Below are 25,450 nucleotides of genomic sequence, written 5' to 3' on the forward strand. Positions count from 1 at the left end.
GCACCCAGCTGGGCTCCCACTTCATGGTGACATGAATGATTGCAGATTTCTTCTGGATTTTTGTTTGGGGTATAAGAGCCTAGATCCCAATGTGCAAAGGCCAAGCATGGAATCAGGACAACAGGGGCTCTCTGTGTGGGAAAATTAAATTTTGTGGACAAGTGATTAATGTTGAATAAACTAATTTGCAATACAGAATAAGGTGTACATATGGGTAACTCCCATGGAGTTGTTATCCTAGAATGATATTCTAGTTTTCCAGCTGGATGAACCCACAGGGCAGATGCCTTATCTCTTCTGCCCCTTGCTGGTTTAGCTGTCTATGAATGCCCTACTGAGAACAATATGGTCAAAAGTTAGTGAGAACTGGACAGAAAACTAAATATATTTAATGTATAACCAGAAAAGCTTAAAATGGCAACAAACTTTTATCATTGCTAAAGACCCAAATGTGAAATAAAGTTGATTTTAAAACTAGAATGTATCCTTTCTTATATTGCTTATCTAATGTCTTGGTTTATTTTCCTGACTAGTAGGATAACATCAATTTGACATTAATATCTCAGAAGTTAATGAGTTTTCAAGGATAAAATATTTGATTAAACCAAGTATTTAAAAATGCCATCATAGCTGTTAAGGTTAGGTAACTATAATGGCTCTAAAATCCTGTAATTTCTCTTAATTTCTATATTATATGAAATTTAGGGATATGAGGAAAATACTAAATCTTGGAATATAAACGTATTCAGACTCATTAAACATTATACATAGAAAACCCACCACCAAAATTATGAATTTATACATTTTAAGCATAATAAGATAATAAAACTAGTATGGGAGCATTGTAATGTGAAAGTAATTGAAATAACCCAGACCTCAAAGCATCATGCAGGAATTTTCAAGAGATCTTCTCTGTTGCAGTCGTGATGCCAGAGGGATCCACGGAAGAGCTCCACAGCAGCCCACCCTGCGAGAGCCAAGTGACGGAGCCTGCTGGGCTGCTGGCTGCCAGCAGCAGCAGGACAATGGTGACAGGAGGTGGAGGCTACCTGGGATACAATCTGGGATGTGCCCTTGTTAACTCGGGAATTGCTGTTGTGCTGTTTGATGTTCGGAAACCTAAATGGGAAATTCCAAACGGAGCGGATTTTTTCAAGGTTGGTTGGAGTTACATGTCTAATGCTCATTATCAAGGCATCCTCTTAAGGACCTTTGATTAAAACATTTATGGAAAAGCCTTTCAGGACAAGAAGAGGCCGTGGTAAAAGGTCCTTGCATGCATAAGTACCTGATTAAGGGATGGCAAACAGGGTCCCAGTGTCACCAGTGATGCTCTGCTGGGAGGTGCCATTCAGCGCCCCAGGGAAACAGTGACCAACGAAGGGACAAAGGTTCCTGCTCACAGGAATTATTTCAAGTGAAAAGGGGAGAGCCAAGACAGGGCAATAACGGGGATCACAAATGCCAAACGACTGCCATGCAGAGAATGATTGAGGAAACTGGGATTTCTGGGATTTCCAGGCTGGGAAAGAGGTGACTCAGGAGCAGGAGAGCTCTACAGGCTGCCAGTGGCATTGTTCACTGTCCTTCCAGTACCAGAAGGAAAGGCCATCAGGAATGAGGAGTCAGTTCAGTACAAACAAAATGATGTGACTTTTCATGCAGGGGTTACAAGGCATGTACAAAGCCTCAAGAAAAATTTACCTCCATTGGAAACTGCTGAATAGATAAATAAATTATGCTCAAGAAATCTTCTGAATGAAAATGCTTCCAGACTAGAAGAGCATTCAAGGGAAAGCACCACATTTGCTTGCCCTGTTCACACTCTTCCTGCAGGACCCATTTATGAGCACTGATTATTTTTTATTTTGAACAATTCAAGGAATTACTGTGTCTGAAAAAAGGGGGAACACAAGAGGTCTCCAGTATTTGACAGCTCACTGCCATGTGTGGAGAACACATTCCCCAGTACCTCTCACAGCTGCTCCAGGTTTGGACTCTGGGGGCACTTTCTGGGTGCTCCTGTCATGTCACACAAATTCTGGCTAAACCCAGGTCTATTGCTCAGCTGATCTTTTCTGAGCAGTTACTGTAAGAGCGTTTGCCACCCCCTCTAGAACTGGGAAGTTTATGGCAAAGCTGGAAAGGATCACAGGACTTTGGTCCTGCGGGCTGTCATTGTGATGCCAGGTTTTCTCCTTTGGGCTACATCACCCTCTGGGGCAGGTGGAAGGGAGGCAGAGGGAGACGAATTATTCTGGGGAGAGCAGAATACCAAGCCAAGCAGATCTTGTCTGACCCAGGATGTTTTTAAGTTCAATTTCATAAACAACTTTTACAGAATATGGAAGAGGCATAAAGTATTTTTGAAGAACCATTCAAACAACATAAGCTTGATTTGTTGATGCTAGAAGTCTACATAATTTAAGTTTGTGGACTGGTGGCAATTTACATCTTCTAAAGGGGACTCGAGGTCTCACAAATTATCTTCTAGAACAGAGGTTTTTTATAAATCAATTTAGAAGGAATAAATATTACAAGGTGTAGGAGAGTTACCGGAAAATTGAACTATGGAGTCCTAGTAAATGAATTAATAAGTGACTTCAGAGGTTTGAGCAGTGATTTGGAGATGGCTAATATTGTTTATACTGGTTAGCTCCTGTAGCATTGCACTGAGGGTGGGAGGTGTATGTCAACTGTATTTGTGAAATACTTTGGCAACCTTAGGAAAAAAAGGTTGAGAGTTAAAGACTGGTTAGATTAACTCTTAATATTATTCTATCAATTATTCTATGTTATTCTATCAATTTAATTGCAGGAAATAATACCTAATATTTTGAAATATTTGGTGATTCCAAGGCAGACAGCTGAACCCTTCCTGCTGTGATTTATTGTCCCTGGGGCTGGATTCTCCAGCCCTCGAGCACTTGCTGCTCCCATTCAAGTCAAACAAGTTTTGCCAGCCTGGAGGCTGCAGAACTAAGTGTGAAAATACGCATTATAATTGAAGCCAACAAGAGTCATCTTTGTTTTGCAACAAAATACTGGCAAAATTCTTAGTCACTGCTTTTTCTGCCCGTTCATAATATTTTATTTAATCGTTGTTAAATACTGTGAAAAACAGACCAGAGTACCTTTAGATTTTCCTTACTAGGCGTAGTTAATACAGTTCTATAGAGAATGTAAGGAGCTCTACCTATCAAAAATCCATTCTTCTCTCGTTTTACAGGGTGATGTGAGGGATTACGAAGCAGTGTTCAAAGCATGTGAAGGGGTTGACTGTGTTTTCCATGTAGCTGCATGTGGAATGTCAGGATTGGAACAAGCAAGTACCGTTTTCCTAAAGTTTTCTTTGGTTACTTTTGAGAAAGAAAAAAACTGTGCATGTAACAAAGAATGTAATTTTACAATATTAATGTCAGAAGTTGTTATAAAGGCCAAGTCATCCATACAGGAAATAAGGGAGGTATTCCTTAAATAATAAAGTCAAAGTGTGAAAGTAATGTACTACCAAATATTCTAGAAAAATGAGATCATAGTTTTAAGATCTTGGATAAGAAGGTGCAGCCTTTTTCTCTGAAGAAGAGTGACAGCATTGCTCTAAAACTAATACTGATGCATTTTCTTCTTGTGAACTCAGTCATGAGGAAACAGACCACAGTCTATATGTTATGCTGAATTACAGTGATAGTCACAGAAGGTGTTATCAAAAAAAATAATCATGAACCTACGAATTTATTTCTAGGAACAGGGCAGATTGCCACTGGAACAAGAACTCGTGAAAGCTTTCAGGGAGCATAACCCCTGCCCATAATTTTTGTTTCTATATCATGGATTATCTGGGGTGTGACAAAATACTGAAGTATTATTATTTCTTTTTAGATGTATTTATCTTTCATTTTTCAACTTTCTTTGCTCATACACTGAATAAGACAATAAAAATGAGAATTGTCAGAAATCACGTATGTCAGAACTGTGACATGTATCACAAAAAGACCACAGCTATTCTAGATCTGGCAATTGTAACCATCATATTGTAAGTGTGATGTGTTTGATTAATTAAATCTTGTGCAAATTCTATTTCTAGCTTCAAAAGAAAGAACAGATTGAATCCATAAATGTTGGAGGCACAAAAATAATAATTGATGGTAGGTACCTAGATTTTCTTTCTCTGCATCTGATCCAAATAATGAATTAAAACACTTTATAGCTGGGTGTTTCCTGTGGAGATCAGGCAGTAAAATGAGGCTCTTCTCTCCCTCCTGTCAGAATATGCAGGTCCCATTAAAGCTGGTAGATTTGCCACTGGTTTGAACTGGGGATAGGTTTTCAACCTGGACTTCATTCCTTGGCAGTCCAGCTAAAGCTCTCCTCCATGTACTGGTTATTTTTTGCCTTTACTCTATGTAATGGAGAAGTGTTATCCTCTTTCCTCATAGAAATAACAAGAGAGCTGTTGTACTGTTTGTTGTGTCACAAAAAATTGGTAACAGGCACCACAAATGTATATTTAGCTATTATTTTATCACATTAATACAGAAAACCTTCCATCCTTTCTGCTTACTGTGACCCCTTTTTACTATACACAAATTCTTAACTACTGTCTCTGGACAATGCCAGTAGATCTCTTTCAGTATATTGAATTCCAGAAAGAAAGTTTTCCGAGTGTACTGTGAATACCAAAGCTACCTTCTCTTTGTTTTTCCTTCAAAAATCAAGATGGGGGAAAAAAAGGGAGCAAAGTAGCAAAATCAGTTTTTATTTAGATTAATTTTCATGCGGCCTGTGTGTTATTACTGAAAAAATGCAGAAATGGAATAGCAGGCAAGTAAAACTCTAAACGAGTTAGAAGGAAGAGTTGCCCCATATTGCCTTCTTCCTTCCCCAACCTCCAACCCCAGAGAAACATGTCATGTCAAATTCCCATAGGCTCCCAGGAAACCAAGACACTGGGAGGAGCATGAACCTGCTCATCTACATTTTAATAATACACCTTATTATTGTATTTTTTCCCAAACATTTACAATAATTAACATTTACTATTTTCAAAATCAGCCAATGAACCAGCAGGACAGACTGATCTGTAAATTCTAAAAATTCCTGAGTTTGCATTTGAATTCTCTTCAACTTTAGGAATATTGTTAAATGAAAAGGAAATTTACATTATTCAAGTTTGCAATGACAGATATGCAACAGATTGCTACAGTGTCTTGGCTACACAGGACTGGAATCCATAATTAAGTCTTTGTTTTGCAAATAACATTAATTTCCTTTGTATTTAAAGCATGACTGATTATACACTAGCAGAGTATGTTTTCCTGTTAACACATGATTTGTCACTGATGAACAGACTGAGACCAAGGCAGTTTTGTGGCATGTGGGCACAGCTGGCCCGTGCTCCTGTGTGACTTCATGTTCCATCAAAGTGGGGTGCAAGAGGCAGCTCATGGAACCAAGGGTAATAACCCAGTGGCCTTGGAGTGGCTGCTCCCCACAGCACTGCCCCAAGGGCTGTACCACAACAAATGTTCTTACTCATCTCCCTAGTATTCAATTTGTAAAATGAACATATTTTAAGAAAAGTTTCTCAAGGAGGAGTTTTCCCCCCCACCAAGATAATTCCTCTCCCCAGTGACTGCAATCCATTATATGACAGTTACAGGTATCTCATCATGAAACATTTGGTGACCACAATGTGTAATATTTGCATATTTAATGAAAAATTCCAACTGAATGGAAGGCAATACTATATTAAATGATAAGGTAACATTAAAATTAAACTATTACCTTTTTTTCTATAATTGTAATGTTTGTTTCCAAAAATAAAATCTGCCAGTTCAGCTATTTCTCCCACTTTGTTTTTGTTTTAAAATAATTTATTTTGTGTATCACTGTAGTCTGCAAACAAAGAAATATCCCTAGACTGATATATACCAGTACAGTGAATGTGGTGTTTGGAGGGAATCCTATTGAAGAAGGAGATGAAGAAACTGTACCGTATTTTCCACTGGAAAAGGTACTTTGTCCATGGGATGGTGTGGCATTTACTGTGCTCCAAAGGGTAGATTGTGTGAAGGCTGTTCTGAGAGCAGAAGTTGTTTTACTGTAGATGTTCTCAGTACATTCAGCACAAAAAGTGAGTTAAGTAAATACGAATGGACTCAAATTCACTCTGAAGCTAAACTTGTGCCACTAAAGTGTAAGTCTGTTTTTTGTCATAAACAAACTATATATTTACTAAATCTTACTATTTCTAGTTTTGTTTTGCTCAGCTGATATCTGAGCTGGCTAGATTGAAAAGTTGTCAGTCATAAACAATAAGTTTGCCTTTACAGATTGAGTAATTACCTTATTCTGCTTCCTTATAGCAATTTAATCATTATTCCAGAACCAAGGCAATTGCAGACCAAATGGTTCTTGCTGCTAATGGAACTTTACTCAAAGGTATATATAAAGCATTTGGGGCTTTTCTATCATTGGGAGTGCTAATGGGCATTCCTTTCTTTGGTTACTCATTTATCAATAGTATATTTTACTGAAATAAGGATTTATTTGTTTCTATTCCTTTCTTCAGTGGATAATTAGCTGTTCTGATAATACCAATTTGCAAACACTGTCCAATGGGTTCTTCTTGTAACCCCACGAAGGTTTTTCAGGCTGCTAAGCTCAGGTCTGTCACAGCTATTGAATTCAATTTCACACAGAAATGAAATCAAGTTCCCAGGAAGCTGAACCCCTCAGAATAGTAAAAATGAGCCTTAATTTTGACAGTGTAAAATTCAGACAATATGTGTCAGCCCTTTGCTGCTGTCACAGCTGTCTGACAGTCACCTGTTGCTCTCTCTCCAAGGAGGGGACAAGCTCCACACGTGTGTGCTTCGCCCGCCGGGCATCTACGGACCAGAAGAGCAGCGGCACCTGCCTCGAGTAGCCGTATGTGTTTTGTAGTCAGCTCTGGAGGACACCACAAGTAGTTGTAAGGGCATAACACAAGTGGTAGTAGTACCTTGATTGCAGTTCTTAACCATTCCTGCAGGAATGTGGTGAAAGCTTGGGGACAGGTGATGGGGTGCAGGGTAACAAATACTAGGAAACCAGCACTGTGGGCCAGGACTAAGCTGGGCTTCTCAGTGAAAAGGAGAAGTGGAATGCTAAAATGCCATGGTAAAGGAACTAGGTTTGCATCCTTATCATTTAATGGAAATTGTCTTTTAAATGTGCACTTTAATTTCCGCCAAAAAATATAATGTCATTGTATTTTGCCACTGCCTGTCAGTGCAACCATCTTTGATTTCCAAAACCACCCATTAGTTGGATTTTTCCTTGTGGCAGGTTTCTTGTGCTGTAATTGTACACAAATACAGCACATTCCAAGTATTTGTGTTGAGAGAAAATGATATTATAGTGCATAATAAAGGAATTATGTAGTTATCTTGTGTTTTCTATTTCTAGATAAATATCCAGCGGAGACTTTTTAACTTCAAGTTTGGGAATCACAAAGTTCAGATGAACTGGGTTCACATAGGAAATCTAGTGCAAGCTCATTTACTGGCTGCTGAGGCTCTCACCCCTGAGAAGAGCTATGTAGCTGTAAGTAAACAGTATAATCACCACTAGCTTGAGTTTTCAAACAGGTTTAATTTTTGATGTTTTGAGATCAAAGAGTGTCCAAAAAGTCATATGCTAAATTCTCTAAAACTTTGTGTTGCTCCACAAGCACACAGACAGTGTAAATGCAGATACATTTCATTCATAATTTGATGATGTTTTTGTTTGGTTTGAAAATACATAATTTCCTGGGATACTGGAGGAAACTGTATTTTTAACTACCTTAATATATTCACCATCACACAAATCTATAGATCCTGTTATTCTCTTGAAAATCGGTTCTGACCTAAGTGCACAAAATTTAGAGCAACCATTCTGAGGCATTCCAGTTGAATTTTCAGAGCTGAAAATTCCAGAAAGAGATTGGACCATTTTTAATGGACAATTTTTAAAGGATTTTATTCTTGTTCTACTGGTCATAATTGCAACACCAATCTGAGGACTGTGAAGCATTACAGAACTGACAGTGTTGCAGCAGCTGCTTCATTCACAGTTCTTGAAGGTCCCAGATTCATTTAGATTGGTAGGAACATACAGACAACAGGTACTGACACAGGTGAACACCTCTCCATGTGTTCTCAGTTAGTTCAGCACTTGGAAGCCACACAGCTGTTTTAGACTGATGCCAACCCAGAGTCCCAGGTTTGCTTGGTGCTCAGGTGTTCCTGGCACTCAGCTGGGCAGAATCCTCATCCAGAGCACAGCTGGAACTCGACCTCAGAGCTCTGTTTGTTAAATGTCATCAGTGCTGCCCCTTCTGTTGGACTCACAAAGGTCATTCTGTGCCCAGCACATCATGAAGAACATAATGCTCCAACAGCTGGGCTACTACATGAGGAAACTGAGCTCTGATCTACCCTACACCATGGTTAATCACCATGAGCCCTGCCACCGCTGTGGGGTTACCACAGTGAAGCCCAGTGAAGGCAGTTTCCTCTGTGTACATTCACCTTGTGCATGCTGCTGTGATGCTCACAAAATCATGACAGGTAGGTAGGTATGACAGAGACAGAAAATGCCATCCTGGGCACAGCTTTGTCACTGTTTTTCTCTGTTTCTCTACCAGAGTGGCCAGGCTTACTACATCCACGATGGTGAAAATGTCATCTTCTCTGAGTGGATTGTGCCTTTGGTAGGTACTGGCACAGCCCTGCAGCTCCCAGCACCACGTGGGCATGAGCCCTGTCACTGCCTGACACACCAGACCAACTAAATGAAGTTCAGTGCACAGAAATTACTGAATTACTTAACATTAAACTCGGTCCCGTCTTACCTGCATATCCCAAATTCCACTGGTGTTAAGGGAAGTTTTGGATACGTGTAACTGTGGAGTATGGCCTTATTGCTTTGAGAGGATTTAGCTGGGAGGTCCAGAACCTGCTGCAGGACAGAGCATTTCATGAAGCAAACCCACAAGCTCTGCCACTGGCATCTGGCAGGACTCTTACAGCCATTGCTCATCCCTTTGTCCTGGCATCAGCTGCAGCACAGAGGGGAAGCCCATTCAGAATCTTATCTTAGAAGCTAAAAAGAGACAACACTGTATTTTCAGAAATATCATGTTGGGAATCTAGGAGCACGCCTAAGTTTTGATCCTGCAATGCCATCACAGAAAATGACTGCAGCAGAAAATTGGGCCTGTATTTGACTGTAGTTCAGTATTCCAGTCTGGGTCACTGCCCCCTTGGAAATGGCCTTTTATTCTCCTTTACTGTCCAATTGCAGATGAAGGGTGGGAGGTGGGCACCAAAGAATGAGTAGTGGGTTTCAATTAAATTTTTTACTACCTGTATTGACAGGAAGACTAGCTGGAAAAAAAAGTTTAGACATACAAGTTTTATCAACATTCTTTAATTTTTTTCCCATTGTCATGCCTCATTGAGACTTTCAATTTGGTATAAGTTCTCTGTTATTCTTTCTTTTTATATCCTTTTTAGTTTGAAAAATTAGGCTACCGGAAACCTTGGATACATATTCCTGTTCTCCTGGTTCATATAGCAGGTAAAAAAAATAAAACACATTCTTAATTATTGTGGGTTGTTTGATTTTTTTTATTCCTATGAAGCTACATAGTAGTTTTATAAAATGCAGGGGCCCACACTGCAGGAATTATTTAAATTAAAATTATTTTAATTGAGAATAATCACTTGTGCCATGTGGTATTAATTGTAGCAGATAAAGTTTAAAGGCTATTCATAAACTCATCACGTACTTTATAAATTAAACTGTGCCTTCTACCAGTAGGAATTACAGGATGTATAATCTCAGCATTGTCTCAGTTTATTGTTAACCAGATGTCTCATTAACTAATTTCTGTTTCACAGCCACTGTGATGGAATATCTGCACCTGATACTAAAGCCAGTTTTTAGCTTTACACCTTTCTTGACAAGGAATGAGGTAAATAAATAAAAAAAAGATAATGTTTATATATTTCTGACTCAAATTCTCATTAAGGACGTGATACACCCTTTGGATTGTCTGCATTGCAGCTCTGTTTTCTGTTCTGTTTCCATTGTAATATCATTGTTGATATATTTTCATCCAAGTTCTAGAAAACTGGATATTAAAGTCACTGCCATAACTGTCCTTTTGGCTTTTAGGTGTGGAATGTCACAGTAACTCACACTTTCCGAATAGACAAGGCACGAAATCAACTTGGTTACAAACCAAAGAAATTCTCATTCGCTGATTCTGTGGATCATTACCTAAAAACAAGACCTACCTGCCAAGAAGATCACACGTTCCTTAAAATGGTGTTTGTTTTTGGCATTTTGTTAAGCTTGATCATTCTTTCTTTCTTCTAAAATCAAATAACCACTCACCTGTTCCAGAAAACTTCATTATGTTTCTGAGTATTAATTATCTGGTCATAATACATTCCTCAGCCACTCTGGACTTTGTTATTCATATTACTATGATGACACCTCTCTGACCTCATTAAGAAAGAAAAAAACCAAAGAAAAAACAACTAGAAAAGTGAAAACATAGGATGTATTAGGAAATGTTCCCCAAGAGCAACACAGTGTTACAGCAAAGGAGGTCACCGCAAATGTGTGCAGGAATAGTTTTAATGGATCTTCATTAAGTGATATTTCATGCTGGGAAACGTTTTCTAAAAATGATAATTCAGGAAGGTGAGAAGGTGGAAGAAGAGGAACTGTCACAGGACAACAGTGCTATAACAAGTCCAGTAGCTCCAGTGAAGAAAAGGGTGACTAAACAACTCTTCTGATGAAGCCATGGCTACAGCAACTGTCAGTTAGCCTGAGGAATTACAGAGACCTGGGAAACAGTGGAAAAATATGGAAAGTAAATATTTATAAATAATAGGTGATTGGAGGAATGAAAATCATATTTATGTAAAATATCTAAAGCTTTGTAAAAATGTAATAAATATCATTATGTGTGTTTGTAAACCAAATAATATCCATTCAATGCAATAATAAATAATAACTGAACCAAATAACTGAATCTCCTGTTTTTAAGGAGCTTGTGGGAAGGTGGAATTCAGCCAGCTGTTACTGCTCTCTGGAGTCACATTCTCCACAACCCTGTAGCAATGCTGGCACACACTGTGTGTTCAGGGAATTGCATTTTGGGGTGAGCAGAGAAGCCAAGCACCAAGACAGGAGAGAGAATCCAACCTCTCTCTTTTCCCCTTTCTTAAGTCTCACATCAGTTGCTTCTTGGGTGAATTGCACTATGTGAGCCACCTGTGCTACATGTACACACCAGGTGTAGCCCAGATAAACCTTAAAGATGTTAGGAGTTTTTCCTTAGGAAGCAGCTTTGCTCTGATCAGGGAGCAGCTGCTCCCTCTCTTGCACCCCATGTGAATCAGGAGAGCTGGATTTGCCACGGTGGATCATGGAAGACAACGATGGAACAGCTCTGCCATCTGATTATCTCCACTCTGTATTCATTTTGCATTTTCTTAGCATTTTACAGGATTTTTTTAAGACCAGTATGTTTATAGAGATTCTCTCACTCTAAATCTATAGAATATGCAGGAGAGCCAACAGTAATGCTAGAAGAATAAAGGTTACAGGTAAAAGACAATACACAGTGAGAGGAAAATGCGTGAGCAACCACAATTATCACTGCAGCTTGTGTAAGCAAAGATTGGTTTTACTCTGGTTTTTTTTTTCTCTTCACTAAAATATTTCTGTGTGCAGTGAAAGCAGTAGAGTCTGCTTGATTATGGATTTGCATTTGGAGATTGTCCTTGTCCATACAAAGTGAGCTCCCACTGTTCTTCATTTAGCAGGGGCACTGCTCAGCCCTGTCTGCTATTCCTGGCAATTGACAGGAAGCTTAAAGAAGCTCTCTCTATATGAGATCTTTATCCAGGTTTGATTAAAACCAGTTAAATTCACAATTTATCACTACAGAGCTGCAGCTGAGCCAGCAAGTGCTGCAGGCAGGCAGTACCATGTAAGCCTTTATTCCCTAGAAATGCAAAATAGAAAACCACAAGTGTAAAGTTACTTCCCACTGAGAGCATTTTAGTTGCATGCAAACATTCAATTTGGTTCTAAATTAGTTATTTATAAATTTTTCATATCACTTTTATTGGACCAATAACTCAGGATGCATCCTGGATTACACCACCACTTTTCACAGGAGTGCAGGCTCTGACCTTGCTTGGATGCTCCTCAGTAAGGACTAACCAAGGAATTCACTGGCTTTGTGCTTGTAAGTCCCTATGGAGTCCCATCATTTCAGTCCTATAACACCAAACCTGTGATTGGTTATTTTGGGTAGAATGCTTTTTACATCACTGTTATAACAGCACTGATTAACAATAATTGGCTTCAGTACATTTGTTTATCTTTCTTACAAATGCAATATTTGAGATTTTAAAACAATCCTCAGTACCAGCTGGGAATAGCCAGCTCTCTTATTTCTGTGGGTCTTTACTGAGTCTCAGTTTAAGCTGGCTCTTGTTTGAGTTACTCCTACTCTAATGTAACTGCAATGTGTCTTTAAATGATTAAAATTTAATATGAACGTTCAGCCATAGCACAGCTGTAACAAAAGAGGTAAACGTGTTCAAAGCTTAACTTTTGCCTGGAATGGGTAACTGAAATTCTGCAGCTCCTGACCCATTTCACACCCTCTCAGGCTCAAATGACCATAAGGAGGCTCAGGTGGAAAGGGACCTTAGTGCCTATTTGTTTATTTGTGCCTCTTTGGGAAGTCCTGCTGTTTTGCAGGTGTCTCAGAAGTTCTGCATCTCTATGAGCCATGTCCTGCCCCTGACTGTCCAACCAGTAGGCAGGAGGTGGTGTTTTTTTCCTGAACAACCTGTTCAACAGGTACCTCAGTGTGACCGGAGCCCTCACTACTGACAGGATGCTTTTGTGCAGCAGTCACAGCTGTGTGAAGACACTTGGAGGTAAGAACTGCCGTACGATGCTCTGGGATCCCAGGGATGTTCTGGCAACCCAGGAATACCGTGACATGCTGTAGGATCCCCAGGGTGCTGTGGGCTACATGGATGCCGTGTGACGAGCAGAATCCCAGGAAAGCTGTGCAATCCCAAAGCTGCTGCCAGATGAGTGGGACTCCGGGGTTCTGTGGGAGCCTGGGGATGCGGTGGGATGTCAGAGATGCTGCGGGATGAAAGGGCGCCGGGGATGCTGCGGGACCCCGCGGGGACCCGGCCGGACGCCCCTGCCCGGAGCCGCTCCCGCGGCCGCCGCCCGCGCCCGGCCCCAACGGCCCCAACGGCGCCGCCCGCGGGAGCCGCCCGAGGCCGGGGGTCGGGCGGGGGCCCGGCCCGAGCACGAGTCCCTGCGCTGCTGCCCGGCCGATTTGCAAGTGAGATGCGGAGAGCCCCGGCGGGGCTCGGGTGGCTTTGAATGTTTAATTGCGGCCGGGGCAGGGACTGGGTGTCGGAGGGAGTGGGTAGCCACAGCCGCTGAAATGTCCTGACTGCCGACCATCTAGGAACCCCTAGAAGGGCAAGAACCCCCATGTTCAGAAAATAAGTGATTCACTATTACTTTTTTCTTAATGCAGTTATTAACCCTTTCTATAGTATAGCAGCTATTTTATTCGAGTTCCCCTTGAAAGCAAGGGATTTGATAGCCTTGTTCTCTGATACACCTTCTAAAGTTATAAGGATCAGGCATCCTTCTTCCCTCCTGAAATCCTCATCTATCTCAACTCCAGCACTGCAAATGATAACAACTCAGTGTATTCTTAATTTATGTTTAGTTGCTGATACTTAGGAGCTGGAAATACCACTTCTCTCAGATGTTTGTCTTGGCAGTAAACTGGGGACTGTAAATTTTGGTTTGCTTTTGTCTTTATCTCTCTTAGGTAGGCTGCATTAAAGCCAGATTTTGCTGCTGTGACTAGATCTTGTCAACATGAAACTCCCTGAAATTGTCTGCATCCAGGAGTGCTATGGAGCAATTTTCACCATGTAGAAGGAATTTTTACTTGTATATGGTAGTGCTGGGCAGAATTTCATTGACACAAAACCAAAAATGAGTGAAGTAGCAACACCCTATCGCCAAATCTCTGACTGCAAAGAGAGCAAACATGCTGGCACACTCAATAGAATCAGTATGAGAGCCGTGGTGACAGGAGGCGGTGGCTATTGTGGATACAAGCTGGGATGTGCTCTTGCCAACATAGGAGCTTCTGTTGTTCTGTGTGACATACACAAGCCTTTGTGGGTGATTCCCAATGGAGTGGTGTGGATCCAGGTATGATAAATAATATCTTCCCAACAGTCAAAGTTAGTTCATTTGCCTTTTCCATAATGTCTTCCTAGTTTTCACAGAATCCAAATACCTAATTGCTGATTATTTCAAATTTCAGTAACCTTTTTAACTGTGTGAACATCCCACATGAGTTTTGGTGAATGGATTTTAGTATATCTGAAATGAGGAAACCAGCGAAACCTATAAGACATGGAACAGTTTCAACCCTGACTCCTCAGGTTCCTGCCTTCATCTAGGCCTTAGTTTAACCACCTGTAGAATAAACACAGGACTATTAATGAATGTCTTTAAAGTTCTTTGGGTTCTATGGAAGAAAAGTATAATTATCAGCAAGTAGGGAGGAGTACCCAGTTTTGAGTCCCAAGATATGTGCACAGCAAGTACAGTTCTATATATGCATTCTGTAAATGGTTTCCCTCTGTGCTAACCCACGGTATGACAAATACTTAGCTTTGCTCTCATGTCCAAATATTTTTTCTTATGTATTACAGACAGATATCAGGGATTACAGTGCCATATTGGCAGTCTGTGAAGGGGCTGACTGTGTGTTTCACGTAGCTTCATATGGAATGTCAGGAACAGAGCAGGTGAGTCCACATAGTTTTGGTTTTATTCTGTGTGACTGCCCACACGGAGGGTGAGAGACTTTGATGCTGTAACACTGCATGACAGATTTCATCTCTTCATATTGCCCTGGTCTTTTGATAAATTGCTCTGTGCAAACTGGAGTGCCACCTGCAAGCAGGCTGCTTGCAGTGATCTCCTCTCCATTAGAGGTTCCACCAGCAGCCTGGGAAGGTGTTTGAGATGGAAATGGCATTGGAAAGTTCTGAAATATTGTGAAGACAAAATGAAGGACAAGGGAGGCTGGTTCCCTCCAAAATCCTGATTCTTCCCTAAACCTTCACATGGATCTCCTAGGTGTAAGGTCATTAGGAGGAATAAAACCTTAACTGAATTATAAATTATTTCATATATCTGAATTATAACAATATTTGAAGTCTTTAATTGTTCACTATTGGGTAAAAAGCTGTACAAATGCACTTGATGTAGGACTCTGAGTCACAATTTTATAATTAGAGTTACAAGCACACACACACACACATCCACACACAAACACACCTCTTTCTCACTTTATTTAATAAGAGGAACTTCAGTAATTACCCTGTCTGGATAGAACAGCTCACTCGAAGTTGTTTGCCACTGAGCAATGCATAATTTGAATTGCTCTGTTTAGAGGCAACTGGTCACTAAAATGCTACTGAAACACAGATATTTAGCATACTGCTGCAAGGTATGTAATAACTGGACATATATTTTTAGAAGCACTACAATTTTCTTTGCTTCAAGCAGACTAGTCTGTAAAAATACATGAAAAATACAGGTATAATTTTAAAATAATGATTAGTCTGAAACAGCAGTCTAAATGACATTTTTAATAATCAAAGCACTAAATTATGTTTATTCGGGGACATTCATCCCCCTATTGAATTGAATATGTATTATTACTATAAAATGCACAATTTTTTTTCTTTTCCTAGTTGCATAAAAAAGAGATTGAAACTGTCAACATTAATGGAACAAGATTCATCCTTAATGGTATGTATCTAACTGTGCCATCGGGTGTTAGTACAGCATATCAAACATCAAATCCCATTTAGAGAAAGCCAGCTGGCCTTTTTGGCACACTCTGTCTGTCACCAAGTACTTTACACTGTTGGCAGAAAATGAGCAAACATGTCACAGGGCAGGGAGGGTTATGCTCAATTCTGCTACAAGGTGTGATATGAGAGCCAGCACTGTAGTTCAACTACTTCAGCTTTTCAACACCTTGTTTGACTGATGTCAGAATCTGTATCCATGTACGGAGTTAACCAATTCCCTGTGTGTTTTGTAGCAGTTAACCTGCTTGCTAACAACTTGTGCACAGGCAGTGGGCAGCCCTTGTAGGCAGAAAGACTTCTGTCCTGATGCCCAGCAGGCTGGAGGAGCTCTCCTGAGGCACAGTGCTGGCACCCAGCTTAGGATGTGCCAGCGAGTAAATCACTTGCTCCTACACTGATATCTTCCCTTTAAATATGCTCTGCATTTCAATGCACCCAGTCACAGAATGGGAGGATTTTCTCTTTGAAGATTTGACACTTTCTCAAACTTTTTTTCCCAAATAATTTTTCACTAAAGTAATTAATTATTCATTGCTGCAGCCTGCAAACAACAAAACATCCCTCGTCTGGTCTACACCAGCTCAGTGAATGTGGTGTTTGGAGGGCTTCCTATTGAAGATGGGGACGAAGAATCTTTGCCGTATTTCCCAATTGACAAGGTATTTCATTGTATTGTATTCTCGAATTTCTCTGTTGACTTCCATGTCTCTGAAAAAGCCTGGAGTTTTTATGACAGTGTTTAGCCTGATGCAAGCATCCAGGCACAAGAAAGGCCAGGTGGGATGAGAGTTTGAGCAACCTGGTCTAGTGGGAGGTGACCCTGCCATTGGAAGAGGGGGTTGGAATGAGATGATCGCTGAAGTCCCCTTCAACCCAAACCATTTTGTCATTCTATGAAAGAAAAAAGAAAACTGTTTACACTCTTTGAAAATGCTATTTACAACATTGGCACATCATTTTATATACATCAAAGTATATATTTCTTTGTTTTCCTATTATGGCCTTGATTTTGGAAAATAACTCCCACAATGCTGCATTAACATCAGGGATATTACACCTGGACATGAGGATTCTGTTATATGGCTTGGTGCCTCTTTAGCTATTTATTATCCACATGATTTTTCTGGTTTTCCCTTAGAGGATGACATATATTCAAGGTCAAGAGCTGATCTGGAAAAGCAGCCTATTTTTATATGGTTTTATTGCATTTAATTAAAAAAAAAGAAAGTACTTCTGGCTGCTTTGCACACACAGATGTTTTTTGTGTCCCTCCTCTCTCCATCAAGTACTTCACAATCTTTCAAGAAATAGAGATGGAGATAAAATATGAATATTTTTAATAACATTTTAAATAACACTTTCTCTGGGACAGTGCCACATGGAAGTGAGCAGGATACTTCAGACTAAGTGTAATGACTTCAAAAGTTGGCTTTTGACTTTTCCATTACCTGAAGAAGAAATCCAGATTACAAAGTAGTGATCAATTACATTCCTGGCAGCATTCAAAGCATACATATATTTATTGCTTCTCAAATGTGCTGAAATTAATTAACCAGATTTGCATATACAGAAATGCTTCCTTACCCTAGAAATATTAATGTGTTTTATTCCAAACCGAATACCTCTCAACTTCTGTATTTTGAGGTATTTGTTGCCATCTGCTAAGTGAAAACTAGTGAAGAAGAGATGTGTCTCTGTCCCATCATTTCAGGAACAGATACAAATGTATTTGCTTTTCCTCTGTAGCTCGTTGACCACTATTCCAGAACCAAATCGATTGCAGAACAAATGGTACTAGCAGCTAATGGATCTTCACTAGAAGGTACTTTTGTCTGAGCATAAATTCATAATTTATGAATTCATAAATTCAGAATTTACTCCTCCTCTTCTTGTTCCTCCCCAAAGTCCTGTGTCCTGTATCAGTCCTTAGTGGACAAGATTGCCCACCAGTTATGAAATTAAGTTACCAACCCCCTCTCATAAATTAAAGTATTTTCATTTAAAAATAATTTTTAATTGGTTCTAAGTTCCTACAATGTCTGTAAAAGGTTTTAGCATGGTAGCAGTAAGTTCAGTATGTCAATGAAAAATATTAAGACAGCTATAAATGAAACAAAAACAAGTGTTTAATGTCACTGTCTCATGCAACATAAGTAAAACACAAATGCTGATTAAATTGTTACATCCACACACCCCCTCAAGTTATATATTAAAATCTGAAGTAGGTACCTGAGCCTAGGGCCTGGAATTATTTATTAGTGCTTCCCAAAGTTTTCCATGTTGAGGAAGCCAGTTATACACTTGAATACTTAAGCTCACCTGTGAAATACTATAACTGCCAGTGCAAAACAAATTAATGTAAAGTGCAACATGATTCTATGTGACCAAGTGATACTGAGCTAAATTTAGCTGTGGACAACTTACAGAAAAGACTCTTCACTTGATACTTGCAAAGGGCTATAACAGATAGAAAGTCCTTGATGGGAGCTCCATCCCATCAAAATTATTTTGTTGAAAATAAGAAAAGGGTTTTTTTCCCCTTTATTTCCTTAGCAGCTCCTCACATCAAAGCCTCTCCTAATTACAGGACCAATAAACAGTTCTGCATTTGTCAATGAAATAGAGCCAAACATCCCATTTTGATTCTGTGCCATAGCAGGACTGAATATTTTCTATGTTTACAAGTACTATTAAGAACAGTTATTAGCAGACGATGAAATAGCCAACTGATGTACATGGGAAGATTTGATTTTTATGATCCCACTGAAATTGTCAAGAGCTTCTACCTCATTCCAGTGAGAGCTGCACCTGCTGTTGAGGGAATCTTTCTGCTCTACCTTGTACTGCTAACAGGTCACTGCATCCCATCAGTAATTTTGTGGGGGATTAGTTGGTTTCATTCCACTATCCAGTGTATTTTTGAACAACCTGCTCACTTCAGTGAACTCATCACCACAATCAACACCTTGCTCTGGCACAGGGACAAGGGACTGATTAGAAAGAGATTTTTAAATATCTGGCATTTTCTAGGAACACAACTATGCTTGCAGGACTTCTCTGAATCTTTTCTTGCTATTTTGCATGCTCTGATTCTCCCATCTTATTATCTAACTCCTAATGCAGCACCTTTTGGTATATATTGTATTTTAAGGTAGCGAAATTAATTTAGAGTAAGTTCTGCTGCCTCAGCCTTTGGTTCATGCAAACAAAGATCCAGTGTAGTGATGTGAAGGTCTCTTAAGAATGATCTTCTCCCATGTTCTAGGAGGTGGAATACTCCATACATGTGTTCTTCGCCCACCAGGAATCTATGGTCCAGAAGAGCAGAGACACTTGCCAAGGCTAGCAGTATGTAACCTGAATTTTTTAACCAGCAGGGTTTTCTATGATATGGGTAAAAAAGCTGGAAAGAGCATCACTTTTTTGTATTATAAATTGACTGATCTTATTGGGTAGCAATTCAACAATTCAATTGTCTGTTGAGGATATTATAACTTTTTTAACAAGCATTATATCTGTAAAGTGTAGATTTAAAAAACCTTTTTTTTTTAAATACAAACACATGAAAATCCAGCTTTATAATTTAGTGATTGCTGTAAGATTCAGGCCAATCCATGACATTTCAAATGTCTGTTTACATGCAACTTACACCAAATGGTTTTAAATATTAATGAAAAGAGATACAGCAAAATATCTTATTTCCAGTCTCAACTATTAACAGCTTTCTCTGTCCAATGAAGCAGGTTCCAGAGTTGGAAGCACCCTCTGGTACAACAGGTTATCAAATGGCAGCAGCTGAGGTGTTCACATTTTACTCCTTTTCACTTGCTTTTAAACTGCAGGGCCAACAGATGACGTTTAGAACGTGATCCCTGTAGAATTCTGTGAGCCAGTTATTTTAAAAGAATTAGTGTAATATAAAGTTATACACAGTTTTCAGGAAATAATAGATTCAAGATGACCACATAACAGATATTTTTGGTTCGTGGCTGATGTAGGAAATTACATTGCAGTCAGCCAAATTATATGTTATCATCTTGTAAATAATTTTAAGAATGGAAAATATAATTTTAGTTAAATCTGATATTTTAGCCCCTTTAAAATATAATATTATAAAATTTCTATTTGACTTTGAGCTTTATTGTTTTGAGCCAATTTTAAGGCATTACGCAAATGTCATGTCTTGCAGTTTCTAAAATTTACCTGTTCAATGAAAACTGGGACACTTTCCTTCCAGCCAAAGTGTATCTTCCAGCTTTTCCTAGCCAAAGCTAGTTGTTAAATTTGATTCAATTTAGTGAATACTTTTGATCCACTCAGAACTGTAAATTACCTTTCCATACAGTATTTTACTTATCCCTAGAATAGACTTGTATTTTTTGTAAATTCAGGACATATTGCAATATACCTTTTGACATTTTCTCAGGAGCAGTTCCCTTGAATATTTTTAATTTATTCATGTATTTCATTTTTTTTAAAGTAGAGCTAAACCTACATTTAGCTGGACAAGAAAGTACACTTTACCTCATTCTAAAACCCATTTTGTTATGGTTTCATGTTTGTTTATATCTACAGAAGATTATTGAGAGAAGGCTACTTAGCTTCAAGTTTGGGGACCCTACTGTTAAAATGAACTGGATACATGTAGAGAATTTTGTACAAGCTCATATTCTAGCTGCTGAAGCTCTCACACTTGAAAAGAGCTACATAGCTGTAAGTACACAGTAAAATCACCAAAGATCACATTTGACAGTGGATCCTGCCACTGTATCCTGTGCTATAACAACCACTGCAGTAATTAGAGTTATTGTCCTTCAGCTTATGTTGCTGTCTGTGTTTTCACCTGATCAATGTGCTGTGAGCAATGTGGGATGTGGCACAGTGTTGGCTGTTGGTGTTGGTTAAGAGATGGAACATTCAGTTCTGTAAGAATGTCTCCATCTTTGCATTTTTAAAATGCAATATTTGTAATTTCTGGAAGATGAGCAAAGAATGTTTGCTATGTTGGAAATGAAAGTGGAAGTTCAGGCAGATTCATCCTGTTCCCCTGTACAGGTCCAGATTTAATGTTCTGAACTGTGATGGTCAGTTCTTCCCATGCCATGTGCTAACAGAGGCACATTTCATTTGGGTTCATTGCTTTCAAAAACAGTCACAACTGTTATCCTCCTTGTAAGTATAGGTTTTTAATCACCTAGAAGCATTGTCTTGAGGGTATATTAGAAAGGGGTTCAAAGTAGATTAAACAATTTTTTAAAAAACCCTGAAAGCAAAAGGAAAGCAGGAATGCAGACCATGGCTACACAGGAGTCTTCAGGACTCCAGTGAGCCTTAATTAGACCCAGAGTAGAAGGTGTCCCACCCTTTGATGGACACGTGCCAGCAGCACCAGCGAGATCCAGCACCAGCTCCAGTGGTGTCTCTGCACAGTCAGTACAGCCACTCTGAACAGGCACATCTGTAATACACCATTTATCCCAAGGCATGTTAACCACACAAACCACCTGTTCACCAATTCTGTTGCACACAACAGTGCACCTGAGTGAAACACAAGCAGAGGGTTTGTGACTTGGGTGTGCACCCACTCATACTTGATATTGCTGTATTATTTTTAAGCTGTTCATAAGGGGTGAGATAAAGAAAAAGAAGTCAATACATATGCAGTATTATTTTTACTGACTTGTCTCTTCTCTACCTCTTTAACAGAGTGGCCAGGTGTATTTCATTCATGATGGCGAAAAATCCAACCTTTTTGAATGGCTAACTCCACTTGTACGTGCGATACTGATCTCCAAGTACATTAATTCCTTTAACTGTATGCAACTCCAGCTTTTGTGTGCAAGCTACATTTTGTATGTTTGCTTTGCGTGTGAGAGTTCCATGTGGAACTGAATGTGGGTTTAATTCCTGCTTGAATTTCAGTGTGATTAGCACTGTAACAAAGCCCACCCAAAACACTACATTAAAGCAACTGTCCTCTCTAAGACCAAAGGACCACCAGCACCCTGTCCTGAGCTGTACCTGTCTTCATTTATGGGGCATGCAGATGGGAAAAAGGGACATTTTGGGTGGGCAAAAAATACAAATGTTCATTCTTTTCAAAATACCATGTTGTTGTTCATGATAGGCTCAAAATCATAAACATGTCATGATGTTAAATTAGGTATCAGCACACCATGACATTTTAATTAATTATTGTAATTTCTTTCCTTCTTTTAAGACATTAAAATGACATAGTGTCTGTGGGTGACATTTAACTGGCATCTCCTTAAAAATAAAAAATAGTAGATACTAAGAACTAGGATGAATTTTTCTGTTTTAACAGTAAATATTTCCATAAATATCTTCTATATTGAAATTTTAAAACTTGTTTGAAGTTTCTGGGGTTTTTCATTGTTTTTTAAATCTTTTTCAGTTTGAAAGATTAGGTTGCAGTAAGCCATGGATACGTATTCCTACTTGCTTAGTCTATGCATCAGGTAAAATATTTTATCAACTTTTCTCTTTCCTGTTCATGCTACTCTCATTCCTAACTGTAATATAATATTGTTTTATTTTATTTCCCCACAATGCTCCTTTTCATGTATAAAAATAATATGCTGTGTGCTCACCTAGTGTTCAGCAATGTAAAACTCACCTCTGTGCAGTATGTTGAAACCAGAATGATCTCTATTCAAGTCCCACTAAAACAGGTTTTATGTAGGACCTAACAGAGGTACAACTTTGTGGAGTTAATGATACAAAAAGTTAAGTGTAAAACTCCATGACTTTATGAAATATGCTGAAGAGTATCTGCTTTGCTGCACAGAGAAATGTCTTGCTCTCTCCAGAATCACTGGAGGGCAGCTCAGACAGAATCCAACTGAGTTCTCTGTTGCCATATTTTGTATGAAGCCTCATGACCTTTTCACTAGATCTGTGCCCAACTTTTTTTCCCTTTTCCAAATCCTTTTTCCACAAGTACAATAATTAAGATTAAATCCAGCCCCTTGTGAGCAAGTAGTTAGATGGTGTTAGTAATGGAGCCCTGAGCTCTCAGGTCTGTGATTATCCTTTGTGAGCATTTACAGTGTGAGATATGTCACAATCACAATGGCAAAGCAATTCACTGTTCTTTCCTCAAGTCGAAATATTTTGTTATGCAGCCACATTAATGGAACACCTTCATGCCATTCTGAGACCAGTTGTTGACCTACCCCCGCTGCTGACTAGAAATGAGGTAAAGTCTGTGTTTGTAAACTTTCCTTAATTCCCATGGGATCCACACATGTTAATCTGAGGGAGACTTTCAGTCAGTAGAAAGTAAAATCCACCCAGTGCTACTTCAGCCTCCAGGGCAAATACATGCATTGTGTACAGCTTAGGTAATATATTGTGCTTGGTTGCCATGATTTTTGAAAAGAGCTTATGCTTGCAATCTGGGAGAGGCTTCTTCAGCTCCCCTCTTCCAAGGGTCGGTGTCCTGTATGACTTGGCTGGGCCTTTAGGAACCTATGAGATGGCTTTGATGTGACTATTTCAGTACCTAAGCAAGAGAACACTTGCAGAACATTTTTTGTGGACATTTACAGATTCTACTTTGCATCTTTTAATGTCTCTTTGTGCTTTCATGAATCTCCTTTTTAGTGGACAATTTTAAAAATAATGTGTGCAATACTCATAGGACATTGATATAATGTTGTGGGGTTTTTTGTATTCTACATTTCCTTTAACTGTGTCTTTGCTGCTATTGACAGTGTGTTCCACCTTTGTATGTTGACTCTTTTGCCCTGCAGGTACAGAACATTTCTGTAACTCACACATTTCGAATAGACAAGGCACGGGCTCAGCTGGGGTACCGCCCACGGAAGTTTGACTTTGCTGACTCTGTGGACCACTACATTGAATCCAGGCCACAACCCTCAAATTATCAACTTTTCCTCAATATTTTGCTTACTTTAATTGTTACTTTAATTTTGGTTTTTCTTTCTTTAAAACTTGATAACCTTTCAGTTTTGCATTTTTTTAAAGGAAGACGACACTGACCTGCATAAACTGCACGGTCACAGTCTTGCTACCCAGATCATTCTAACTTCTACAATAGTTACTGGCTCAGTGCAACAAACAGGCAGCTACTTTTGAATTTACAAACAAAAACATAGCAGATGAGTGGCTGGACCTGAGAAATTAAAATATAGTAAACAATAATTGCCAAATCACTGAAACACAACCAGAGTCAAGATTGTTGCGTCTATTTCAAACCAAAACAACAACTTTCCAATTTGATTGCTGAAGTAAATGAGAACCTGAAGAAAAAACAAGTGCTGCAGATAGCCTGCAGTGCTTCACCAGTGAAGAAAAATGGCTGAAATAAGAAGACAGACCACAGTTTCTGTCATGGCTCACTGCCTTGGGGAACAGAGGAACAAGCAAAGGCACAGACAGATTACTGCAAATAACACACACCAGGCCTACAGAGACTTCATATTGTGTGATTTCATGAATTACCTCTAGCACATCTGAGAGAAAATAAAAGTGTACTTGAAACATTGCTGAAGTCCATGCTGTGCTTCTGCACAATTTCCCAGAACTGCTCCCTGCCCTACCCCTGGTGCAGAGCTGTGGGTATGTGCTGGTAGGGTTTTTCACAGGTCAAAACCGGGTATTTTAGTTAAATTGGAAGTTACTAAGTAAGTTACATTAGTTAAGTGTATTTATGTCACAGTAGAGGATATCTGACACTATGGGTTGCACAGATCTTTGTACAGTTTCCTTCACCTCCTATAGTTAAGGGCAACAACTAACACAGTTGAGTTGCTCCTTAAGTTGCTTTAAGTTGAACTTAAAGCAGAAGTCTGTTTTGGCACTAAATTTCTGAAGTACAGCAGTTGTACTGAGCAAATCCCTGCAGCAGCTAAAGTGAACAATGTGGTTTTCACATTACTGTTCAGCTAAAATTGACCTAAAGCATGGTCAGGGAGGCTCCAGCTCCTTCCCATCCACCACTCACGGTGGGAATTTATCAGAGAAATCTCCTTCCCATCTGCATCTTTCCAACCTGTAACTTGGAGAGAGAACAACCAAGAGCAACATGCGAACAGTAGAGAGTTTGGGAAAGGACTAGGGATGACAGCTTGAGAAATCATGATCTGGAGGGGAGTAATCATGGATGGGTTTGAGAATTCTGGAGAGGGTGCGAACACTGGAGAGTCCAGGGCAGGCCACAAAACCCAGGTGCCAGGCCCATGGGTCAGGGTGCTGTAACCCAAAAGCAGCGTGGAAAGGCAGAACCCCTGAAAATTACGGTGTTTCTAGTTTTATTCTTAAAGCAAGAAACTCACACAGTGGATAATCCCTTTTCTCTAGTTCATATCACAACTTTCTAGAATATTGGTTTTAACGACTATGACCGACAACCCCCGAGCACCCACGGCCCCGCGGGGCGCCGTGCCCGGCCCGGG

At 39.5% G+C, this 25,450-nt stretch overlaps 2 protein-coding genes and 1 long non-coding RNA gene across 3 annotated transcripts; 2 read left to right on the plus strand and 1 right to left on the minus strand.

Annotated features, from left to right (window-relative positions):
- Positions 1-926: 926 nt before the first annotated feature.
- LOC128796084 (putative short-chain dehydrogenase/reductase family 42E member 2) lies at positions 927-11,368 on the plus strand. Its single transcript, XM_053957391.1, has 11 exons — positions 927-1,157; positions 3,230-3,325; positions 4,088-4,148; positions 5,898-6,016; positions 6,369-6,444; positions 6,851-6,933; positions 7,453-7,590; positions 8,675-8,740; positions 9,546-9,609; positions 9,933-10,006; positions 10,210-11,368. The coding sequence occupies exons 1-11, from the start codon at positions 927-929 to the stop codon at positions 10,411-10,413; spliced, it is 1,212 nt and encodes a 403-aa protein (XP_053813366.1). The 3' UTR covers positions 10,414-11,368.
- Positions 10,660-13,338, minus strand: LOC128796085 (uncharacterized). Its single transcript, XR_008433721.1, has 2 exons — positions 12,932-13,338; positions 10,660-10,891 (listed from the first exon to the last, which is right to left on the minus strand). It is a non-coding gene; the product is annotated as an uncharacterized LOC128796085 (long non-coding RNA).
- LOC128796083 (putative short-chain dehydrogenase/reductase family 42E member 2) lies at positions 13,339-24,540 on the plus strand. Its single transcript, XM_053957390.1, has 12 exons — positions 13,339-13,432; positions 13,937-14,328; positions 14,838-14,933; positions 15,888-15,945; positions 16,551-16,669; positions 17,757-17,832; positions 19,276-19,358; positions 20,586-20,723; positions 21,717-21,782; positions 22,426-22,489; positions 23,156-23,229; positions 23,786-24,540. The coding sequence occupies exons 2-12, from the start codon at positions 14,107-14,109 to the stop codon at positions 24,032-24,034; spliced, it is 1,245 nt and encodes a 414-aa protein (XP_053813365.1). The 5' UTR covers positions 13,339-13,432; positions 13,937-14,106; the 3' UTR covers positions 24,035-24,540.
- Positions 24,541-25,450: the final 910 nt, after the last annotated feature.

The sequence above is a fragment of the Vidua chalybeata genome, chromosome 16 (genome assembly GCF_026979565.1).
Source record: "Vidua chalybeata isolate OUT-0048 chromosome 16, bVidCha1 merged haplotype, whole genome shotgun sequence".
In the NCBI taxonomy this organism is placed as follows: domain Eukaryota; kingdom Metazoa; phylum Chordata; class Aves; order Passeriformes; family Viduidae; genus Vidua; species Vidua chalybeata.

Excerpts from the sequence above, each read along its gene's own strand:
- LOC128796084 (XM_053957391.1), top strand. The coding sequence starts at position 927 with ATGCCAGAGGGATCCACGGAAGAGCTCCACAGCAGCCCACCCTGCGAG. Across the intron at positions 6,445-6,850 it reads TAATGGAACTTTACTCAAAG|GAGGGGACAAGCTCCACACG; the intron begins GTATATATAAAG and ends TCTCTCTCCAAG. Across the intron at positions 8,741-9,545 it reads CTGAGTGGATTGTGCCTTTG|TTTGAAAAATTAGGCTACCG; the intron begins GTAGGTACTGGC and ends TATCCTTTTTAG.
- LOC128796083 (XM_053957390.1), top strand. The coding sequence starts at position 14,107 with ATGAGTGAAGTAGCAACACCCTATCGCCAAATCTCTGACTGCAAAGAG. Across the intron at positions 16,670-17,756 it reads CGTATTTCCCAATTGACAAG|CTCGTTGACCACTATTCCAG; the intron begins GTATTTCATTGT and ends TTTCCTCTGTAG. Across the intron at positions 20,724-21,716 it reads TTGAAAAGAGCTACATAGCT|AGTGGCCAGGTGTATTTCAT; the intron begins GTAAGTACACAG and ends CCTCTTTAACAG.